This window comes from Oncorhynchus nerka, linkage group LG24, assembly GCF_034236695.1.
Source record: "Oncorhynchus nerka isolate Pitt River linkage group LG24, Oner_Uvic_2.0, whole genome shotgun sequence".
Classification (NCBI taxonomy): Eukaryota; Metazoa; Chordata; class Actinopteri; order Salmoniformes; family Salmonidae; genus Oncorhynchus; species Oncorhynchus nerka.
This window is the reverse complement of record NC_088419.1, coordinates 51,348,610-51,371,893: the sequence shown is the minus strand read 5'-3', so window position 1 is coordinate 51,371,893 and position 23,284 is coordinate 51,348,610. Positions and strand designations below refer to the sequence as shown.

General features: G+C 47.6%; 1 protein-coding gene across 1 annotated transcript in view; it reads left to right on the top strand.

Moving 5' to 3' along the window:
• patj (PATJ crumbs cell polarity complex component) overlaps nt 1-23,284 on the top strand; it is a 205,433-nt gene that overhangs the window by 178,434 nt on the left and 3,715 nt on the right. The window contains exons 35-45 of the mRNA XM_065008500.1: nt 14-120; nt 3,107-3,190; nt 3,891-4,084; nt 4,561-4,708; nt 5,917-6,003; nt 6,398-6,530; nt 6,691-6,728; nt 6,831-6,953; nt 7,031-7,135; nt 20,670-20,773; nt 21,110-21,233. Of these exons, the coding sequence (XP_064864572.1) occupies nt 14-120; nt 3,107-3,190; nt 3,891-4,084; nt 4,561-4,708; nt 5,917-6,003; nt 6,398-6,530; nt 6,691-6,728; nt 6,831-6,953; nt 7,031-7,135; nt 20,670-20,773; nt 21,110-21,233 (1,247 nt within the window). The remainder of the gene's footprint in view (nt 1-13; nt 121-3,106; nt 3,191-3,890; nt 4,085-4,560; nt 4,709-5,916; nt 6,004-6,397; nt 6,531-6,690; nt 6,729-6,830; nt 6,954-7,030; nt 7,136-20,669; nt 20,774-21,109; nt 21,234-23,284) is intronic.

Below are 23,284 nucleotides of genomic sequence, written 5' to 3'. Positions count from 1 at the left end.
CTCTCTCCAGTAGACCCAGCCACTTGTCCTATCGTTCCAGGCCAAGAGATAGTCATAGAGATCGCCAAGGGTCGCTCTGGCCTGGGCCTCAGCATCGTAGGGGGCAAAGATACACAGCTGGTAAGATGACTAACTCTACTCAGGGGTGTGCGACTGGTTTCTACATCATCCGGCAACAACGGTCACCAAGACGGATGTGAGCTTGACATTGGAATTTGATATGGGCTAATGAAACGGCATGACACGAGCCAAGGTCTGCCTTTATTCAAATAAAGTGTCAACTTTTAATTGATTTGCTTTTTACCCAGTCTGTTGTAGTCAATTTCTGTTCAGTTTATTTGAAGTTACAGCGCATTGTCTCAGCCAGAGGTGAGAAAGACACACTGCAGAGAGTGGTCTAGCTCTCTCCCTCTCTTTCTGGGAACACACAGCAGCAGCCTCAGGCCACTGCAGAACAAAGGAGTCGCCTGCTATTTAATTGAATGTTCTGTAGCCGATTTGCCCAAGGATGAGCATTGAGAGAAGCATTCACTTTGTTTCGACTGATCTTTCCAGAGGCTTTCAGTCCAGTTAGTCATATAGCCTAGCTTTGATTCGCTCTGTTTCTCACTCACTCACTCACTCACTCACTCTCACACACACTCTCACACACAATCACATATTCAATATGCTTTAATGGCATGAATGACAAGGTCAATGTTGCCGAAGTGATACACAAAAAAATTATGAAAGCAACAACAATAAGAATCGTAGCTATAATACTAAAGAGGAAAAAAATATTTGTTTATTTATTGTTGGTCGGAACCGGTACCAGAACAATGCAGCTTCCATCTAAGAGGTTTCCTTAAGTAACCTTTTGTCTTATGTAACCATACCAAACCCTTCAAATCATACTAATTTCAGAGGCTCTGATTTACGTTTACTATGTTACATCTAGTCTATGAGACCGGGCTGATATTTTATGTGGTTGAAATACCTTCCGCTTGCATAACAGTGCAAAGATGACACAATAACGCGTGCGTTCGCAAATTCTCAAGAGCTGCTGAAAGAAATCCTATTTCTCCACTCCTGTTCCTAAGACAAAATTAACATTTGTTCTTCAATTTTACTGCAAGAAATGCATAATTCTGCAGGAGTTATTAATATATTATGTTACATGTTATAGGCCTACAGTCGGTGTCCGTATTTCAGTTACTATTCCATTTAACCCATATGTTAACTTACATTAGGAATATTCTGTTTATTCATGTATGTCAAATGTGCATGTTAAAACAGCTTATCCCAAATAAGACCTTGAGCGGGATATGAGCTACAAAAAGTTTCAAAGGTTTGGGGATGTTCAAAAGTTTGGGGCCACTTAGAAATGTCCTTGTTTTTGATAGACAATTTTTTTGTTGCTTTTCTATTTTTAAAATAACATCAAATTGATCAGAAATAGTGTAGAAATTGTTAATCTTGTAAATGACTATTGTAGCTGGAAACGGCTCAAAATGGCCAGAAACAAAGCCCTTTCTTCTGAAACTCATCAGTATAAACTTGTCAGTTTATTCTTGTTCTGAGAAATGAAGGAAATTGCCGCTGAAACTGAAGATCTCGTACAACGCTGTGTACTACTCCCTTCACAGAACAGCCCAAACTGGCTCTAACCAGAATAGAAAGAGGAGTGGGAGGCCCCGGTACACAACTGAGCAAGAGGACATGTACATTAGTGTCTAGTTTGAGAAACAGGCGCCTCACAAGTCCTCAACTGGCAGCTTAATTAAATAGTACCTGCAAAACACCAGTCTCAACGTCAACGGTGAAGAGGCGACTCTTGGATGCTGGCCTTTGTCGGCTCCGACAAAGTTCTGAGTGTCAGTAATCTTTCCTAAACTCAGCTGATTCATATAATCAACTAATCATCCAACTTTAATCATTTGAATTAGCTGTGTAATGTTAGGGCGAAAACCAAAACATGCACCCATTGGTGTCCCCAGGACTGATTTGGGAAACGCTGCTTTATCGTGTAGTGTGGCTGGTGTTACGAGCCGATCCCGGTGACTGACCAATAGGAACATGGCCGGCACTGAGTATGCATACAAAATAATATGATTAGCCTATTGTGAGTAGTATGATTCATGTAATAGTTTGATTTGAACATTTACATGCTTTGCAAGAAGAACGAATCCCCTGTTAATCTTGGTTACATGACACATATGAAATCAAGCTACCTTGATGAATGCAGAAAATCAATATAAAAGTTATTTCTTTCTTTCTTTTGTCACACCTTGTCTAACAAGACAAAGTTTCTTTGTGACAACTATTTGGCGCATAATCATAGAGCGAGGCTTGCGCTGCTGGTGTCGGCACATGCGCAGATCAAACACACCACTGCAGTTGGCGCAGCCTACGTCGGTTGCCGTAGTCCCGCAAGGCAAACGCAGAATGTGACGACAAAACTAAAGCAACCATTTGGCCAGGTTGACATCAAGATTTAAATGTGGTAACATCGCACAGTGTGACAAAATAACCGTAAAAGGCTGAATCCGACATACAGTGTGGAAAGGCCTTAAGGTGAAGTCTCCTTCCAATGTTCAATCGCATTCCATCTTTCTCTGACCTTTAACCTAAATCAACTATTGGGGAAGTGAGGTTTTCTTATTATTCTCCTTTGGTGTGAATTTCAATGTTGTGTTTTTGGGACTGTTTTGTTAAGGGTTCACTCTGGTCAGAGACAGTTCTCCATAAATGCTCTCTGCTTGTATGAACCTTTGTTGGATTGGTTGCACCCAGAATGTGCATGGCCTTCTTTCAGTTGGCAGTAGAAGTAGAAGTCTTCCTAATGTTTTTGCAAAAATCAAGCTGCTGTTTTTCTGTGGATGTTTTGTGGGTGGAGCTCTCTCTCTTTCTCGCTCACGCTCTCTGAAGAATCGCTGTTGAGGGTTCATAAAAATTGCTGATGTTTGAAGGTGCTGTCAATGAGAGCGGTTTAGGCAGGTGTGAGTGGTTGGGTCTAATAGTCACCATAAACAGTCCTAATGTCCTATTCACTGTCATATCCCCTCTTTTCTCTCCTTCTACCTCTCGCTCTCTCGCTCTATCCCCCTCTGTCTCGGACTCTATCTAGGATGCCATAGTGATCCATGAGGTATATGAGGAGGGGGCGGCGGCACGCGATGGACGACTCTGGGCTGGAGATCAGATCCTGGAGGTTAGTCTCTCTATATCTATCCTCTTTCTCTCCTCTATCTCTCTCTCTCTATCTATCCTCTTTCTCTCCTCTATTTCTCTCTCCCTTCGTCACACCTCTAACAAGTCTGTTAGCTATGCAACAGAGAGCAAAATGGAATAATCACAGACCTCACTGCACCTTTTCAATCAATGCACATGGTAGTGTCGTGCTCCCCAGTGCACTAAACTAAGACAACGTCTCCCCCTACTGGCTTGCACTGAGATAAAGGAGTAGTTGAGTGAGTACCGGGCAGCCCCTGCAAGGCGGGGAGGACCACGAGCTCTGGGTGCCCGTGTCATCAATGTCTATGTTTTTTATTTATTTTAAATAAATCATTTTGACAGTAACTCTCCAAAAAGTCATATACTCCGTGTAGAAAACTGCTGGACCTGCAGGCCGTGGTGAAAACATTTGCACCCAAAAAGGAGGACTTCAGGGGAGTCTCAAGTTGGATTTAATCAAATGGACCTTGAATGTTGCATCCCATTTGTGTCGGCTATCTATGTATTTATCCACAAGCCGAGTACTTTTTTTCTTAATTGTTAGGCTATTTTATGTGCAAATTTATTTTATTTTTTAAGATTATAAATAGCAGCTAAATACTGTATATAGGTGGGAGAACTTCGACCCGAGAAACTGAGTTACACCAGTGTACATGTGTATGTGTACGCCCATCCAGGTGAATGGCGTGGACCTGCGCAGCGCGGCCCACGAAGACGCCATCACAGCCCTGCGGCAGACCCCGGCCAAGGTGCGTCTGACGGTGCTACGGGACGAGGCGCAGTACCGCGACGAAGAGAACCTGGACGTGTTCAGTGTGGAACTGCAGAAGAAGGCCGGCCGCGGCCTGGGCCTCAGTATCGTCGGCAAGAGGTACAGTTGCTACTCTGACACACGGGCTGCGTCTCCCTCTCCTGATTTCTCACAAATTGTGCACTTCCGCATTTGCACACTCCCCGTCTTAGATTTAACAGTGGTGGAAACTCCCTCAAGCCAATGCTTACACCAATCAGAAGCTTTTAAATCCATGAAGGGATTTATGCAAATGCATACTTGGGGTGGAGAGTTGGGATGCGACCTCCGTGTGTCTCCGCTGCAGGAGTTTCACCCCTATCAGGAAGTGTAATGTTAACTAGCAAAACGTGTAACGAGGAACTGCTGGAGCCGTTCGCACTCACTTGCTTGTTAGCTACAGGATCTCCGTCAAACGGCAACGAAGGGTTAACCAGCATTTTCTCAGGCTTACAATGTCAGATGGATTTGAAAGCTGGAAAATGTTTGTTGGGATTCTTTTGCAATACATTGGCTCGGTACCTGTTCAGATGGCTGTTGGTGTGCGTGCACTGTAGGAACGGCACGGGGGTGTTCATCTCGGACGTGGTGAAAGGGGGCGCCGCCGAGCTGGACGGCCGACTGATGCAAGGGGACCAGATCCTCTCTGTCGACGGCGATGACATGAGGCAGGCCTCGCAGGAGACTGTGGCCGCCATTCTCAAGGTAAGGGGAGGGGCCAGACCTATGGCTCAACATCACACCAACAAACAACCACACAGACTTGCAGACACAGACTTGCAGACACAGACTTGCAGACACAGACTTGCAGACACAGACTTGCAGACACAGACTTGCAGACACAGACTTGCAGACACAGACTTGCAGACACAGACTTGTAGACACAGACTTGTAGACACAGACTTGTAGACACAGACTTGTAGACACAGACTTGTAGACACAGACTTGTAGACACAGACTTGTAGACACAGACTTGTAGACACAGACTTGTAGACACAGACTTGTAGACACAGACTTGTAGACACAGACTTGTAGACACAGACTTGTAGACACAGACTTGTAGACACAGACTTGTAGACACAGACTTGTAGACACAGACTTGATGTACCCAACGCACACACAAAACTGCCATTATAGACCAAACAAATACTGTGCAATTGCAGATCAAATAAACCACAACTGCAGTCAGACAAAACAAAGAACAATAGTCACAGGCAAAACAAATAACTACCATAGTCCAACTAAAACCCATAACAGCTAATACTTGCCTCAAAAATAACACAAACGAACATCCCTCTCACTGTCACAGACCAAGACAATACCCAGCCTGTCCGTAACCACCAAACTCTCCTTCCTTCTACCACAAGGGGTCACCATTGGTACTGTTATTGTCAAAGCCTGCGGTGCTCTTCAGAAGTAATTTTAGCTGCAGCGGCGAGGTCTTCTGGAGTGGTGGTTCTAGCTACAGTTGAGCACTTTGTGGAGTCCTTTTAAAGTGGGTGCTTTGTGGACAGTTGCTACAGTGGTGTATACCTTTGCCAGCGCCCTTATCAAAGTATATAGTAGTATTCAACTTCTTGCTTCCGTCTATGACCTGGAGTGGGTATCCTGGCTGCAGTTGGGCGTTAAATGGGTTGTATTGTTGTCGTAGTATTGCACTATGGCTGCGTACCAAATGGCACCCCTATTCCCTATATAGTGCACCATATAGGGAATACGGTACCATTTTGGGACGCGGCTTGTGAAGTGGAGACCCTGTACGATTGAAGCGTGTGCCCTGTCCTCTGTCGTGGAGATCCCAGCAGGCTGCATCAGCCAGCAGTTAACTAGGATGTGGCTGTAGACTCTGTAAGGCCTGGTCCCTAGCTGCTCTGCTTCGTGCTGTTGCTGTTGCGTTACCTGTGCCTCTGCAGTGTGCCAGGGGGGTGGTTCTCCTAGAGCTGGGTCGACTGAAGGCTGTCTCCTGGATCTCTCCCAGACACACCTCCCAGGGAAGCCAGGTGTGTGTGTGTGTGTGTGTGTGTGGGTGGGTGGGTGTGTGGTGTGTGTGATCTCGCCGGAGGAGAGTGTGTGCGGCCATTCTCACCCCTGCTGCCTGGGAGCTTGCATGCAGAAGCTCCGTCACACTGACTCACCCTGGCTGCTGTGTCATTAATACCCACTGTCTCACCACCTCCTCCTCGCTCCATTCATCTCATGCATGGGAGCCAAAATGGCCGCCTGCTGGACGTTTACCAGACTCATTCTGGTGTCAGCTGTGTGTCAGTGACTCACTCACCTTGCCCAAAACAAACTCGCTGCCACCGGGCAGCATGCCTCAGTGTGTTTCTTTTTTTTTCTTCTTCTCCTGACTGGATCACAGCTCAGTTTTCCCTCCCTCTCTCCCTTCAACAGATGAGCCACGTGATTGCCAACAGCACAATCGCCACGCCCCACCCCCCGCTAAACTCCACCCCCTCCACCTCTCAGCTCCTCAACAACGCCAGGAAGCCCATGACGGAGAGCATGACCTCATCAAAGAGCGCAGGTAGAGGACCACTTTGCTCACCTGGATTGGAACCTAGCTTCTCCGTCTGAATGTTGGTACTGCACTTTTGGTCTTTTGGAGTGCTGAGCTCTGAGGACCGGGATTGGATACCAGTCAGTTCCCTGTGTAATGCCCGTCTGTCCCTCTCTCTGTGTTATAGGAGCAGAGATGGGTGTGCGCACTGTGGAGATCACGCGGGTAAATGGAGAGCTCTTCTGTTCGGCTCACAGTGATTGCTGTGATCATCAGAAGATGAGTCTCCAACCGGATCAATCACCCTTCTCCTTCCCTCTCTCTCAGGGTCCTACTGATGCGTTGGGGATCAGTATAGCTGGGGGGAAGGGCAGTCCTCTTGGGGATATCCCCATCTTCGTGGCTATGATCCAGGCCAACGGGGTGGCAGCCAAGACACACAGGCTCAAGGTGCGTGTGTCAGTGTGTTACGATCCCCTTGCTGTCTATAATCTCTCACCGTGGTGTGTGTGTTTTTTGTCCTTCAGGTAGGAGACCGGATCGTGAGTATCAACGCTCAGTCTCTGGATGGCCTGTCCCATGGGGATGTGGTCACCATGCTGAAGAATGCCTACGGTAGCATCATTCTCCAGGTAGAGAAACAAACACACACACACACACACACACACACACACACACACACACACACACACACTGCAAGCATGCACATGGAACTCATACACACACAGTTTATTAAGGTACACCACCCCATTCACAAAAATTGATTTCTCCTACAGACATTGAGTCACGTGACAGTGGCTTGCTATGAAAAGCAGGCGTGTAGGTATCGAGGCATTCAGTTAATGTTTATTTGAGCGTTACAGGCTACTACACCGCTCACGTCACAAAATACATTTTGAAATCTATGTTATTCAATTATTGCACCCACACTGCTCGCGCACGCCAACGAGCATCTGTGTTGCCAAGGGCTAAAATAGAAGTCAGTTCTATTTGTGACGCAGATCGCGCCATAAGTCCTGCCTCTCCCGTCTCCTCATTGGTTTATAGAAGCAGGTACCCACGTGACGAACAAGGTCAGTGGCGGTAATGCACCTAATTTATGAAAGTTGCCAATCGCAATATAAAGTCAAGAGAAGAAAAAGCCTAGAAGGAGGAAAGCTGACTAGACACGATTTGGTTGATGTGTGGATTAATTGGCGGAGTAGAGGACCTTGTGTATTTCAGGTAAGATAACAACTCAATGTTTATATCCCAGGACAAATTAGCTAGCAACAGCAAGCTAGCTAAATAGGACAAATTAGCTAGAAAGTGCAAGCTAGCTAAATAGGACAAATTAGCTAGAAAGTGCAAGCTAGCTAAATAGGACAAATTAGCTAGCAAGTGCAAGCTAGCTAAATAGGACAAATTAGCTAGCAAGTGCAAGCTAGCTAAATAGGACAAATTAGCTAGCAAGTGCAAGCTAGCTAAATAGGACAAATTAGCTAGCAAGTGCAAGCTAGCTAAATAGGACAAATTAGCTAGCAAGTGCAAGCTAGCTAAATAGGACAAATTAGCTAGCAAGTGCAAGCTAGCTAAATAGGACAAATTAGCTAGCAAGTGCAATAAATGTTATTGGTTCAGAGTTTGTTTTGATATTTTAACCTGTGTGTCGTGATTGCGTTTCGTGTGAGGGGGGGGCAAAATCAATTTGTGCACAATGGCGCATGGGTGCAGCCGGGGTGGGTATGATGTAAGCGTGGTATGATCGTTGGTGCTAAGTGCACCGGTTCCAGTATCTCAGAAACAGCCGGACTTCTGAGCTTTTCACGCACAACCGTGTCTAGGGTTTAGCCCGAGAATGGCGCAACAAACATAAAACATCCCGTCAGTGGCAGTCCTGTGGACGAAAACAACTTGTTGATGAGAGGGGTCGAAAGAGAATGGCAAGAATCGTGCAAGCGAACAAACAGACAAATAACTGCTGCACAACAGTGATGTGCAGAATGACATCTCGGAACGCACAACTCGTTGGTCCTTGTCACGGATGGGCTATTTAGGGCTCCCGAGTGGCGCAGCAGTCTAAGTCACTGCATCTCAGTGCAAGAGGCATCACTGCAGTCCCTGGTTCGAATCCAGGCTGCATCACATCCAGCTGTGATTGGGAGTCCCATAGGGCAGTGCACAATGCCCAGTGTCATCCAGGTTTGGCCGGGGTAGGCTGTCATTGTAAATAAGAATTTGTTCTTAACTGACCTAGATAAAGGTTCAATTAAAAAATTGCAGCAGTGGGCCCGGTATCACTGGACAACTGAGGAGTGGAAAAACATTGCCTGGTCCGATGAGTTCCTGTTCGTCATGCTGATGGCAGTCAGGATTTGGCGTAAGCAGCATGAGTCCATGGACCCATCCTGCCTGGTGTCAATGGTACAGGCTGATGGTGTGGGGAATGTTTTCCTGGCGCACGTTAGGTCCCTTGATACCAATTTAGCAACGAACGTTTCCCGGCACTATGTAGAATCCATGCCCTGAAGGCGGCGTAAAGGGATCCGAACCAGGTACTAAAATGGCTGTACCTAATAAACTGTCCGGTGACTGTAGACATACATAAACACAGTCTTGTACAGCTAACCTTGTGGATGGACACAATTCAGTCCCATTCAAAATCCTATTTTCCCTAAATCCTAACCCATACTCTTGCCCTAGCTCTTAATCCTAGACCTAATTCTAAACCTAACATTAATTCTAACCTTAACTCTAAACCCCCTAGAAATAACATTTGACCTCGTGGGGACTAACAAAATGTCTCCAGTTGGTCAAATCTTTGTTGGTTTACTATTCTTGTGGGGACTTCTGGTCCACACACACACACACACACATGTCCACAAACATACTAACACCCCACCCCACTACTCATATTTATATGGCCAAATAAGGTATCAGATTTCAAACATAATGACACCGATCACCCAATGTGTCCGCATTGTTTATTAATTGCAGATTATTTTACATCCATCAAAGACATATTCCCTAATAAGGGACAATGATGCCATTTTATTTCCAGATATGTCACCAAAAAAAAAAAATCCCAAACGTAAATTATTTCATTTTATTTGACCATGATGTGTATGTATTTATCAATGGGGGTGTGAGTGTGTATGCACATACATTCTCTATGTACCGTATGTGTGTGCAGTAGAAAATACTGCCGTGTGTGCGCACACCCGCCCATGCACTGTGTGGTTATCAGCTCCGTGCAGCCGGCTGGCAGTTTGGAGCACTGGGCCAGATAATCCCAGGCCTTTATGCTAATGCAGCTTTATCAGTCCAGCTCCAGGAGCCTCAGCACTGGGCTAGCCCTGCTGCATAGTGCTGATTACTTACACACACACACACACACACCCAGGACACCCAGCAATTACTGTTGACTACTAACCCCCGCCCTCCACACATCCCCTTCTCGCTCAGTGTCTGACTCTCTCTTTCTAGTTTGTGCTGTTTCCATCTCTCGCGGTCCCTCTCACTCTTTCTCACACCTTCCCCTTTCTCTCTCCTGCTCTCTTTCTCACTCCTTCCCCTTTCTCTCTCTCTCCCGCTCTCTTTCTCACTCCTTCCCCTTTCTCTCTCTCTCTCCCGCTCTCTTTCTCTTTCTCACTCTCTCTTTCTCACTCCTTCCCCTCTCTTTCTCACATCTTTTTCTCTCTCTCTTTCTCACTCCTTTCTCTTTCTCTCTTTCTTTCACTCCTTCCCCTTTCTTTTCTCTCCCTTCCCCTCTCTTTCTTTCACTCCTTTTTCTCTCTCTCTCTCTCCCACTCACTTCCCCTTTCTCTCTCTCTCTCCTTCCCCTTTTCTCTCTCTTTCTCTCCTTCCCCTCTTTCTTTTTCTCCCTTTCTCCTTTCTCTCCTCCTTTCCTCCTTTCTCTCTTTCTCCTCCCCTTTCTCTCTCCTCTCTTCCTCTTTCTCACTCCTTTCCTTTTTCTCTCTCTCTCCCTCCTTCCCCTTTCTCTCCTTTTCTCCCTCCTTCTCTCTCTCTTCTCTTTCTCACTCCTTCCTTCTCTCTCTCGCTCTCTTTCACTCCTCCTTCCCTTTCTCTCTCTCTCCGCTCTCTTTCTCACTCTTTCCTTTCTCTCTCTCTCTCTCTCTTTCTCTCTCCTTTTTTCCCTCTCTCTCTCTCTCTGCTCTCTTTCTCCTCCTTCCCCTTTCTCTCTCTCTCTTTCTCCGCTCTCTCTTTCCTCCTTTCTCCCTCTCCCCTCTCTCTCTCCCGCTCTCCTCTTTTTCTCTCTCTCCTCTCCTCTCTCCCTCTCTCTTTCTCACTCCTTCCCTTTTCTCTCTCTCCCTCTTTTCACTCCTTCCCCTTTCTCTCTCTCTCCCTCTTTTCTCACTCCTTCCCCTTTCTCTCTCTCTCGCTCTCTTTCTCACTCCTTCCCCTTTCTCTCTCTCTCTCTTTCCACTCCTCTCCTCTCTCCCTCTTTTCACTCTTTCTCTCTCTCTTCCCCTTCCCTTTCTCTCTCTCGCTCTTTCTCCTCCTTTCTTTCTCTCTTTCTTTCCTCCTTCCCCTTTCTCTCTCTCTCTTTCTCCTCCCTTCTTTCTCCTCTTTCTTCCCTTCTCTCTCTCTCCCCTCCTTTCTCACTCTCTTTCTCACTCCCTTCTCCTTTCTTTCTCTCTCTCTCTCCCGCTCTTTTCTCACTCTTTTCTCTCTCTCTCTTTTCTCTCTTCCTTTCCTTCCCTTTCTCTCTCTCTCTCTCCCTCTCTCTTTCTCACCCTTTCTCTCCTTCCCCTTTCTCTCTTCTCTCTTTCTCTCCTTCCCTTTCTCTCTCCTGCTCTCTTTATCTCTCTCTCTTTCTCTCTCTCTCTCTCCTTTCCTTCTTTCTCTCTCTTTCTCTCCTTCCCTTTTCTCTCTCTTTCTTTCTCCTTCCCTTTCTCTTTTCTCTCTCTCTCTTTCTCTCTCTTTCTTTCCTCTCTCTCTCTCCCTCCTTCCCCTCTTCTCTCTCTCTCTTTCTCACCTCTCTCCCTTTCTCCTCTCTCTCTCCTTTCTCACTCTTCCCCTTTCTCTCTTCTCCCTCTCCTTCCTCTTCTTTCTCTCTCTCTCTCTCTCACCTTTCTCCCCCTTTCTCTCTCTCTCCTCTCCGCTCTCTTTCTCACTCTCTTCTCTCTCTCTCTCTCTCTTTCTCTCTCTCTCTCTCTCTCTCTTCCCCTTTCTCTCCCGCTCTCTTTCTCCTCTTCCCCTTTCTCTTTCTCTCTCCTTCCCCTTTCTCTCTCTCTCCTTCCTCTTTCTCTCTCTCTCTCTCTTTCTCACTCCTTCTCTCTCTCTCTCTCCGCTCACTTTCTTTCTCTCTTTCTCTCTCTCACGCTCTTTCACTTTCTCACTCCTTTCTCTTTCTCTCTCTCCTCTCTCTCTCACTCCTTCCTTTCTCTCTCTCTCCCGCTCTCTTTCTCACTCCTTCCCTTTCTCTCTCTCCTCTTTCTCACTCTCTTTCTCTCTTCTTTCTCTCTCCCGCTCTCTTTCACTCCTTCCCTTTTCTCTCTCTCCCGCTCACTTTCTCTCTCTCTCTCTCCCGCTCTCTTTCACTCCTTCCCCTTTCTCGCTCGCTTTCTCACTCCTTCCCCTTTCTCTCTCTCTCTGTCCCTTTCCCTTTCTCTTTCTCTCTCTCCCTTTCTCCTCTCTTTCTCCTCCTTCCCCTTTCTCTCTCCTCTCTCTCTCTCTTTCTCACTCCTTCCCCTTTCTCTCTCTCCGCTCTCTTTCTCACTCCTTTCCCTTTCTCTCTCTCTTTCTCACTCCTTCCCCTTTCTCTCTCTCCCGCTCTCTTTCTCACTCCTTCCCCTTTCTCTCTCTCCCCGCTCTCTTTCTCACTCCTTCCCCTTTCTCTCTCTCCCGCTCTCTTTCTCACTCCTTCCCCTTTCTCTCTCTCCTCTCTTTCTCCTCCTTCCCTCTTTCTCTCTCTCCCCTCTCTTTCTCTCCTTCCCCTTTCTCTCTCCCCGCTCTCTTTCTCTCCTTCCCCTTTCTCTCTCTCCCTCTTTCTCTCACTCCTTCCCCCTTTCTTTCTCTCTCTCCGCTCTCTTTCTCACTCCTTGCCCTTTCTCTCTCTCCTCCTCTCTCTTTCTCACTCCTTTCTCTCTCTCTCTCCCGCTCGCTTTCTCACTCCTTTCTCTCTCTCTCTCCCGCTTGCTTTCTCACTCCTTCCCCTTTCTCTCTCTCTCTCCCGCTTGCTTTCTCACTCCTTCCCCTTTCTCTCTCTTTCTCCTCCTTCCCCTTTCTCTCTCTCTCCCGCTCTCTTTCTCCCTTTCCTTTCTCTCTCTCTCTTCTCTCTTTTCTCTCTCTCCCTCGCTTCTTTCTTTCTCCTTCCCCTTTTCTCTCTCTCTCCCCGCTCTCTTTCTCACCCTTCCCCTTTCTCTCTCTCTCTTTCATCTCTCTCTCTCTCTTTCCCGCTCTCTTTTTCCCTCCTTCCCCTTTCTTTCTCTCTCCCTGCTCTCTTTCTCACTCCTTCCCCTTCTCTCTCTCTCTCTCCCGCTCTCTTTCTCTTTATCTCTCTCTCTCTCCTTCCCCTTTTTCTCTCTCTCTCCCGCTGCTTTCTCACTCCTTCCCCTTTTTCTCTCTCCCTTCTCTTTCTCTCTCTCCCGCTCTCTTTCTCCTCCTTTCTCTCTCTGTCCCCGCTCTCTTTCTCCTCCTTCCCCTTTCTCTCTCTCTCCTTAACTCTCTTTCTCACACTTCCCCTTTCTCTCTCTCTCTCTCTCCGCTCTCTTTCTCACTCCTTCCCCTTTCTCTCTCTCTCACTCTCTCTCTCCCGCTCTCTTTCACTCTCTCTCTCTCCCGCTCTCTTTCACTCTCTCCTCCCGCGCCCTTTCTCGCTCGCTTTCTCACTCCTTCCCCTTTCTCGCTCTCTCTCCCGCTCGCTTTCTCACTCCTTCCCCTTTCTCTCTCTCTCCCTCCTTCCCCTTTCTCTTTCTCACTCCTTCCCCTTTCTCTCTCCCGCTCTCTTTCCTTCCCCTTTCTCTCTCTCTCTCCCGCTCTCTTTCTCACTCCTTCCCCTTTCTCTCTCTCCGCTCTCTTTCTCCTCCTTCCCTCCTTCCCCTTTCTCTCCTCTCCTCTCTCTTTCTCATCTCCTTCCCTTTCTCTCTCTCCCGCTCTTTCTCACTCCTTTATCTCTCTCTCTCTCTTTCCGCTCTCTTTTTCTCCTTTATCTCTCTCTCTCCCTTTCTCACTCCTTTCTCTCTCTCTCTCCCGCTTTCTTTCTCACTCCTTCCCCTCTCTCTCTCCATTCTCTTTCTCACTCCTTCCCCTTCTCTCTCCAGCTCTCTTTTCACTCCTTCCCCTTTCTCTCTCTCTCTCCCTCTTTCTCACTCCTTCCCCTTTCTCTCTCTCTCTCTCCCGCTCTCTTTCTCACTCCTTCCCCTTTCTCTCTCTCTCCCGCTCTCTTTCTCTCTCTCCCGCTCTCTTTCTCACTCCTTCCCCTCTTTCTCTCTCTCCCGCTCTCTTTCTCTCTCCTTCCCCTTTCTCTCTCCCGCTCGCTTTCTCTCTCTCTCCCGCTCTCTTTTTCCCTCCTTCCCCTTTTTCTCTCTCTCTCCTGCTCTCTTTCTCCTCCTTCCCCTTCTCTCTCTCTCTCTTCTTTCTCACTCCTTCCCTTTTTCTCTCTCTTTCCCTCCTTCCCTTTCTCACTCCTTCCCCTTTTTCTCTCTCTCCCGCTCTCTTTCTCACTCCTTTCTCACTCTGTCCCGCTCTCTTTCTCACTCCTTCCCCTTTCACTCTCTCTCATGCTCTTTTCTCACTCTTTGCCTTTCTCTCTCTCTCCCTCTCTTTTCTCCTCCTTCCCCTTTCTCTCTCTCTCTCCGCTCTCTTTCTCACTCCTTTCTCTTTCTCTCTCCCCGCTCTCTTTCTCCTCCTTCCCCTTTCTCTCTCTCTCTCTCCCGCTCTCTTTCTTCACTCCTTCCCCTTTCTCTCTCTCTCCCACTCTCTTTTCCTCCTTCCCCTTTTTCTCTCTCTCCCGCTCTCTTTTCCTCCTTTCTCTCTCTCTCCCGCTTTCTTTCTCACTCCTTGCCCTTTCTCTCTCTCCCTCTCTTTCTCCTCCTTTCTCTCTCTCTCCCTTCCCTTCCTTCTTTCTCCTCCTTTCTCTCTCTCTCCCCGCTCTTTCTCACTCCTTTCTCTCTCTCTCTCCCACTCTCTTTCTCTCTCCTTCCCCTTTCTCTCTCTCGCTCTCTTTTCACTCCTTCCTCTCTCTCTCTCTCCCGCTCTCTTTTCACTCCTTTCTCTCTCTCCTTTCTTTCTCACTCCTTTCTCTTCTTCTCTCTCTCTCTTTCTCCCTTTCTCTCTCTCTCTCCTCTCTCTCTCTCCTTCTCTTTCTCACTCCTTCCCTTTCCCTTTCTCTCTCTCTCCCGCTCTCTTTCTCACTCCTTTCTCTCTCCCGCTTTCTTTCTCTCCTTGCCTTTCTCTCTCTCCCGCTCTCTTTCTCACTCCTTTATCTCTCTCTCTCCCCTTGCTTTCTCACTCCTTTCTCTCTCTCTCCTCCTTTCTCTCCTTTCTCTCTCTCTCTCCCGCTCGCTTTCTCACTCCCTTCCCCTTTCTCTCTCCGCTCTCTTTTCCTCCTTCCCCTTTCTCTCTCTTCTCTCCTCTCTCTCTTTCTCACTCCTTCCCTTTCTCTCTCTCTCTCCCGCTCTCTTTCTCTCTCTCCCGCTCTCTTTCTCTCTCTCCTTTCTCTCTCTTTCTCCTCCCCTTTCCCCTTTTTCTCTCTCTCTCCTCGCTCTCTTTCTCCCACTCCTTCCCTTCTCTCTCTCTCTCCCCCGCTCTCTTCTCAAATCTTTCTCCTCCTTCCCCTTTTTCTCTCTCTCCCCTTTCTCTCTTTCTCCTCCTTTCCCCTTTTTCTCTCTCTCTCTTTCTTTCATCTCTTTCTCTCTCACTCCTTTCTCTCTCTCTCTCCCGCTCTCTTTCTCCTCTCCCTTTCTCTCTCTCTCTCCCGCTCTCTTTCTCACCCCTTTCTCTCTTCGCTCTCTTTCTCACTCCTTCCCCTTTCTCTCTCTCTCTCTCCCGCTCTCTTTCTCACTCCTTCCCCTTTCTCTCTCTCTCTCTCTCCCGCTCTCTTTCTCACTCCTTCCCCTTTCTCTCTCTCTCTCTCCCGCTCTCTCCCTCCTTCCCCTTTCTCACTCTCTGTCCCGCTCTCTTTCTCACTCCTTCCCCTTTCTCTCTCTCCCGCTCTCTTTCTCACTCCTTCCCCTTTCTCTCTCTCTCTCCGCTCTCTTTCTCGCTCCTTGCCCTTTCTCTCTCTCCCGCTCGCTTTCTCACTCCTTTATCTCTCTCTCTCCCGCTTGCTTTCTCACTCCTTTCTCTCTCTCTCCCGCTCGCTTTCTCACTCCTTTCTCTCTCTCTCCCGCTCGCTTTCTCACTCCTTTCTCTCTCTCTCTCTCCCGCTCTCTTTCTCACTCCTTCCCCTTTCTCTCTCCCCCTCTCTTTCACTCTCTCTCCCCCGCTCTCTTTTCCTCTTTCCCCTTTCTCTCTCTCTCTCCCCTTCCCCTTTCTCTCTCTCCGCTCTCTTTCTCACTCCTTCCCCTTTCTCTCTCTCTCCGCTCTTTCTCTTTCTCTCCTTCTCTCTCTCTCTTTTTCTCACTCTCTCTCTCTCTCTCTCTCTCCTCTCTCTCTTTCTCCTCCTTCCCCTTTCTCTCTCTCTCCCGCTCTCTTTCTCGCTCCTTGCCCTTTCTCTCTCTCCCGCTCGCTTTCTCACTCCTTTATCTCTCTCTCTCCCGCTTGCTTTCTCACTCCTTTCTCTCTCTCTCCCGCTCGCTTTCTCACTCCTTTCTCTCTCTCTCCCGCTCGCTTTCTCACTCCTTTCTCTCTCTCTCTCCCGCTTGCTTTCTCACTCCTTCCCCTTTCTCTCTCCCGCTCTCTTTTTCACTCCTTCCCCTTTCTCTCTCTCTCTCCCGCTCTCTTTCTCACTCCTTCCCCTTTCTCTCTCTCTCCCGCTCTCTTTCTCTCTCTCCCGCTCTCTTTCTCACTCCTTCCCCTTTTTCTCTCTCTCTCCCGCTCTCTTTCTCACTCCTTCCCCTTTCTCTCTCTCCCGCTCGCTTTCTCTCTCTCTCCCGCTCTCTTTTTCCCTCCTTCCCCTTTTTCTCTCTCTCTCCTGCTCTCTTTCTCTCTCTCCCGCTCTCTTTCTCACTCCTTCCCCTTTTTCTCTCTCTCCCGCTCTCTTTCTCACTCCTTTCTCTCTCTCTCTCCCGCCTCTCTTTCTCACTCCTTCCCCTTTCTCTCTCTCTCTCTCTCTCTCTCTCCCGCTCTCTTTCTCTCCCTTCCTTTCTCTCTCTCTCTCTCCCGCTCTCTTTTCACTCCTTCCCCTTCTCTCTCTCCCGCTCTCTCTTCCTTCTCTCTCTCTCTGTCCGCTCTCTTTCTCCTCCTTCCCCTTTCACTCTCTCTCATGCTCTCTTTCTCACTCTTTGCCCTTTCTCTCTCTCCCCCTCTCTTTTCTCACTCCTTCCTTTCTCTCTCTCTCCCTCTCTCTTTCTCACTCCTTTCTCTTTCTCTCTCTCCGCTCTCTTTCTCACTCCTTCCCCTTTCTCTCTCTCTCTCTCTCCGCTTTTTTTCACTCCTTCCCCTTTCTCTCTCTCTCTCTCTTCGCTTTTCACTCCTTCCCCTTTCTCTCTCTCTCTCCCGCTCTCTTTTTCACTCCTTTTCCCTTTCTCTCTCTCTCCCTCTCTCCGCTCTCTTTTCCTCCTTTCTCTCTCCGCTTTCTTTCTCACTCCTTGCCCTTTCTCTCTCTCTCGCTCGCTTTCTCACTCCTTTCTCTCTCTCTCCCCCTTGCTTTCTCACTCCTTTCTCTCTCTCTCCCGCTCGCTTTCTCACTCCTTTCTCTCTCTCTCTCCCGCTCGCTTTCTCACTCCTTCCCCTTTCTCTCTCCCGCTCTCTTTTTCACTCCTTCCCCTTTCTCTCTCTCTCTCCCGCTCTCTTTCTCACTCCTTCCCCTTTCTCTCTCTCCTTCCGCTCTCTTTCTCTCTCCCCTTTCTCTTTCTCACTCCTTCCCCTTTTTCTCTCTCTCTCCCGCTCTCTTTCTCACTCCTTCCCCTTTCTCTCTCTCCCGCTCGCTTTCTCTCTCTCTCCCGCTCTCTTTTTCCCTCCTTCCCCTTTTTCTCTCTCTCCTGCTCTCTTTCTCACTCCTTCCCCTTCTCTCTCTCTCTCCCGATCTCTTTCTCACTCCTTCCCCTTTTTCTCTCTCTCCCCGCTCTCTTTCTCACTCCTTTCTCACTCTCTCCCCGCTCTCTTTCTCACTCCTTTCTCTCTCTCTCTCCCGCTCTCTTTCTCACTCCTTCCCCTTTCTCTCTCTCTCTCTCTCCCGCTCTCTTTCTCACTCCTTCCCCTTTCTCTCTCTCTCTCCCGCTCTCTTTTTCACTCCTTCCCCTTTCTCTCTCTCCTGCTCTCTCCCTCCTTCCTTTTTCTCACTCTCTGTCCCGCTCTCTTTCTCACTCCTTCCCCTTTCACTCTCTCTCATGCTCTCTTTCTCACTTTGCCCTTTCTCTCTCTCTCTCCACTCTTTCTCACTCCTTCCCCTTTCTCTCTCTCTCTCCCGCTCTCTTTCTCACTCCTTTCTCTCTCTCTCTCCCGCTCTCTTTCTCACTCCTTCCCCTTTCTCTCTCTCCCTCTCGCTTTTTCACTCCTTCCCCTTTCTCTCTCTCTCTCCCCTCTCTTTTTCACTCCTTCCCCTTTCTCTCTCCCGCTCTCTTTTTCACTCCTTTCTCTCTCCCGCTTTCTTTCTCACTCCTTGCCCTTTCTCTCTCTCCCGCTCGCTTTCTCACTCCTTTATCTCTCTCTCTCCCGCTTGCTTTCTCACTCCTTTCTCTCTCTCTCCCGCTCGCTTTCTCACTCCTTTCTCTCTCTCTCTCCCGCTCGCTTTCTCACTCCTTTCTCTCTCTCTCTCCCGCTCGCTTTCTCACTCCTTCCCCTTTCTCTCTCCCGCTCTCTTTTTCACTCCTTCCCCTTTCTCTCTCTCTCTCCCGCTCTCTTTCTCACTCCTTCCCCTTTCTCTCTCTCTCCCGCTCTCTTTCTCTCTCTCCCGCTCTCTTTCTCTCTCTCCCGCTCTCTTTCTCACTCCTTCCCCTTTCTCTCTCTCTCTCCCGCTCTCTTTCTCACTCCTTCCCCTTTCTCTCTCTCTCCCGCTCTCTTTCTCTCTCTCCCGCTCTCTTTCTCTCTCTCCCGCTCTCTTTCTCACTCCTTCCCCTTTTTCTCTCTCTCTCCCGCTCTCTTTCTCACTCCTTCCCCTTCTCTCTCTCTCTCCCGCTCTCTTTCTCACTCCTTCCCCTTTTTCTCTCTCTCCCGCTCGCTTTCTCACTCCTTCCCCTTTTTCTCTCTCTCCCGCTCTCTTTCTCACTCCTTTCTCACTCTCTCCCGCTCTCTTTCTCACTCCTTTCTCTCTCTCTCTCCCGCTCTCTTTCTCACCCCTTTCTCTCCCGCTCTCTTTCTCACTCCTTCCCCTTTCTCTCTCTCTCTCTCCCGCTCTCTTTTTCACTCCTTCCCCTTTCTCTCTCTCTCCCGCTCTCTCCCTCCTTCCTTTTTCTCACTCTCTGTCCCGCTCTCTTTCTCACTCCTTCCCCTTTCACTCTCTCTCATGCTCTCTTTCTCACACTTTGCCCTTTCTCTCTCTCTCTCCCACTCTTTCTCACTCCTTCCCCTTTCTCTCTCTCTCTCCCGCTCTCTTTCTCACTCCTTTCTCTCTCTCTCTCCCGCTCTCTTTCTCACTCCTTCCCCTTTCTCTCTCTCTCTCTCCCGCTCGCTTTTTCACTCCTTCCCCTTTCTCTCTCTCTCTCCCGCTCTCTTTTTCACTCCTTCCCTTTCTCTCTCTCTCTCCCGCTCTCTTTTTCACTCCTTTCTCTCTCTCTCCCGCTTTCTTTCTCACTCCTTCCCCTTTCTCTCTCTCTCTCACTCCTTTCCCTTTCTCTCTCTCTCCCGCTCTCTTTCTCACTCCTTTCCTTTCTCTCTCTCTCCGCTCTCTTTCTCACTCCTTTCCCTTTCTCTCTCTCTCTCTCCCTTTCACTCCTTCTCTCTTTCTCACTCCTTTCCCTTTCTCTCTCTCTCTCTCTCACTCCTTTCCCTTTCTCTCTCTCTCTCTCCTCTCTTTCTCCTCCTTTCCCTTTCTCTCTCTCTCTCTCCCGCTCTATTTCTCACTCCTTTCCCTTTCTCTCTCTTTCTCACTCCTTTCCCTTTCTCTCTCTCTCCCGCTCTCTTTCTCACTCCTTTCCCTTTCTCTCTCTCTCTCTCTCTCACTCCTTTCCCTTTCTCTCTCTCTCTCTCCCGCTCTCTTTCTCACTCCTTTCCCTTTCTCTCTCTCTCTCTCCCGCTCTATTTCTCACTCCTTTCCCTTTCTCTCTCCCGCTCTCTTTCTCACTCCTTTCCCTTTCTCTCTCTCTCTCTCCCGCTCTCTTTCTCACTCCTTTCCCTTTCTCTCTCTCTCTCTCCGCTCTCTTTCTCACTCCTTTCCCTTTCTCTCTCTCTCGCTCTCTTTCTCACTCCTTTCCCTTTCTCTCTCTCTCGCTCTCTTTCTCACTCCTTTCCCTTTCTCTCTCTCTCGCTCTCTTTCTCACTCCTTTCCCTTTCTCTCTCTCTCGCTCTCTTTCTCACTCCTTTCCCTTTCTCTCTCTCTCGCTCTCTTTCTCACTCCTTCCCCTTTCTCTCGCTCTCCCTCTTTCTCCAGAAAGAAGGTATCAGTAAGATTAGTGCAGGCGACGGCTGGGGAGCGTTCCACTAATGTTCCTTCACACAGCCAACAAGTCGTCCGTTAATTAGCCTTTGTTTGTTGTTGTTTTTCATATTTTTAATTGCCTCCCGCTTGATTTAAATATGGAAATGAACGGATGCTGACTGAACGTTGCCGCCCGCCGTAGTTGGCTGGCTGACTATCTCGTTAAACGAGAGGACTAAAACCTAACAAAGCTGTTTTCCTTGCCAAAGTTGGAGAGTGAGTGAGAGAGGAGGAAAGGGGAAAATGATCAATGATAACCACATTATGCTTTGTGTGGCTCTCTCTGACATTGAACCAAGACTTTGAACCAGGAGCCATATCTGTAGTACATAATTTTTTTTAAATGAATTCCATTTGAAACCCACATCACATGTACCCTGTGACTCATCCTCGTCTATAACGCACACACCCACACACAAGCTCACACAGATTATACCCTGTGAATTCTAATGTCATTTGTGCATACTAATTTGTGTGTGTTGCAGGTGATCGCTGACACCAACATCAGTGCCATAGCCAGTCAGGTGGAGAGTATGTCCACTAGCACCAGCCTTCCCAACAGCCCAGACACACAGCCAGGGGAGCCAGAGTGAGTAGGACTAAGTTGCTCCTAGACACTGATCTAAGGTCATTTTTGCGTTCTCCCCTAGTGGTTAAGGTTTGGACTAGGGGAGCGTATGCTGACCCTAGAGCTGTATAATGACACAAAATTAAAGACATTCAATTAAAAGAAGAGTAAAAATAATGCGGCACATTGTTTGAGCAAGTAGGATAAATTTACTACTAGATACTGATTTGGGGTCAGTTTAGTGTTTTCTCCCCTTATGGTTAAGATTAGTTAATGGTAAAGCTGATCCTTGACCTGTTTAATAAGAAGCCCAGTGCCTCCTAGTCCTAAACCTCTGGTTCCTTCATGTCTCTGCAGGTCCCCCAAGCCCAAGAATATCTCTCTTGAGAAGGGTTCTGACGGACTGGGCTTCAGCATTGTAGGGGGCTTCGGAAGCCCTCATGGAGACCTGCCCATCTACATCAAGACTGTCTTCAGCAAGGTAACTAACTCCACTTTGCACCATCACACGTGCCTGCAGGGTAATGTGGCTTAGCTTGCCATAGGGCAGAGTGTGTTTTTTAATTCCCCTTTGGGACACCAGATGGCAGCAGTTGCTCCTTCACCACATATACACACACACATTTACACACAAACATATATAATACTAACTAATCTTGTGGGGGGACACACAATTCAATCCCATTCAAAATCCTATTTTTCCTAACCTTAACCCTAAACTAACCCTAAAAATAACTAGCTCCTAAACCTTAATTCTAACTCTAAACCCCCTAGAAATAGAAACTAAAGACTAAAAATGTCTTTAGTTGGTCAAAACATTTTTCTTTTACTATTCTTATGGATTAATCTAGTCCCCACAAGTATACTTAAACACATCCACACAATAACGCATTCAAAAACAGATCAGTAATTACTTCTAAAATAGGAAGTCCAAGTAGAACTTCTCAGCGTTTTTAGCAACATGAAATCTTATTAAACCACTGAGAAGCGAGTACTTATATATGGTCATTTTCACGTTTTCATACATTCATAGAATGTTTGGGAATGGAATATAGAATTTTCACAAATGCCTTACTATCGCAATATAGTGGGAATGCAGCCGTGCGTTTGGACAATTAATAGACACTGCAGTAAATCAAACTTAATAAAAAACATTTGTCATGTCCAGGACCAGTGCGCCATAGCCAATCAGAGCTACAGTTGGCCTTAATGCAAATTAGCCGTTCGCCACACGGACCTGCCATCATTTATTTACATTTACAGTAGTAACAGCGGGACTTTAGATCATTAGAATGCGTTTGCCGAAAGCCACGAAATACACCTGAATGGATTTCTGCAAATATGTAAATACCACGGAGGTCCTCTTACATTTGTGAACTTTACAGTCCTATTGATCAAACAACCATGAAAAGGTATGCTCCCATCTCCCTCAGTTATGCACATCAACAACGAATGCGTTGCCAGAGTGAGATGAGCTAAAAATCTAACGAGGGAACATTAAGTTAACCCTCTCAAACATTTTGACATCTGAATGGGAACTTGTCAGCACTTGCCTGCCCATTTTGATCGAAGTCAAATACATTTGATTGAGAACTAAGGGTGCGCTCCTTTAATTGCCTCCATTGTATCAGAGTGCGCTCTGGGTGGTTCGTAAATTCAGAGCGTTGTCAAATTGTCTGTTTGTAAATTCAGTGTCTTTCACTCTCCGAGTGTTCAGAGCACACACTGCGCTAGTAGGTTTGATCCGAGCGTTCCTCAGTGGGAGTCAAGCACCCAAGCTAACTACCTGAAGTTGACTAGCTTGCTAGTTACTTCCAGACACGAATGAGAGAACCCCTCTCTGACCATTTTACTCGCCCTAGCAGAGCTGGTTAGGCGGTTTACATGTTATCTAGAGCGTTAGTGACTAACGAATGCTGGCAATCATTTTTTTCTCCACCGTTTACTGACACAGTCATATTCCGCGCGGTGTTGCGCGTTCGTAAATTCATCAGATATTCTGCGATCTGGCACACTCCAATGAGAGTGCTCTGAAATTAGAGTCGATAGCCAGGGTGAATTTACAAACGCAAAGATATGCTAACTTGAATAACAGTCGTTCAAGTTCAGCATAGCTAGCGAGCAAAGGGATTCACATTTCTTGGTAGCTAACCAAATGAAACCTGCATCACTAGCTGTAGCCACCGAAAAACAATATGATTTAAATGTATTTTTTACAAAAACCTGTCACTCACTCACCCGTTCCTCCAATGACATGACATCCTCCCAGCAGCTAGCTAACTAGCTAGATTACGTTAGGCTCCGTGTTTTTAGCTTGCTAAATAAATAGCTACGTATATAATAGATACGCTAGCCTATTAGCCACGTTATGACTGGCTTGTGATCATTGCCGTTGCTAGTTTCATTGTGTTGACTTTCCCAGCCTTGGTTATATTCGTCCGTTTTTGTCCTTAATATTAAATTATTGAAACTGAAACGGTGCGTTCCGAATAGTTGGAGGCAGTAAACGATGTACCAGGCCAGCTGTGATGT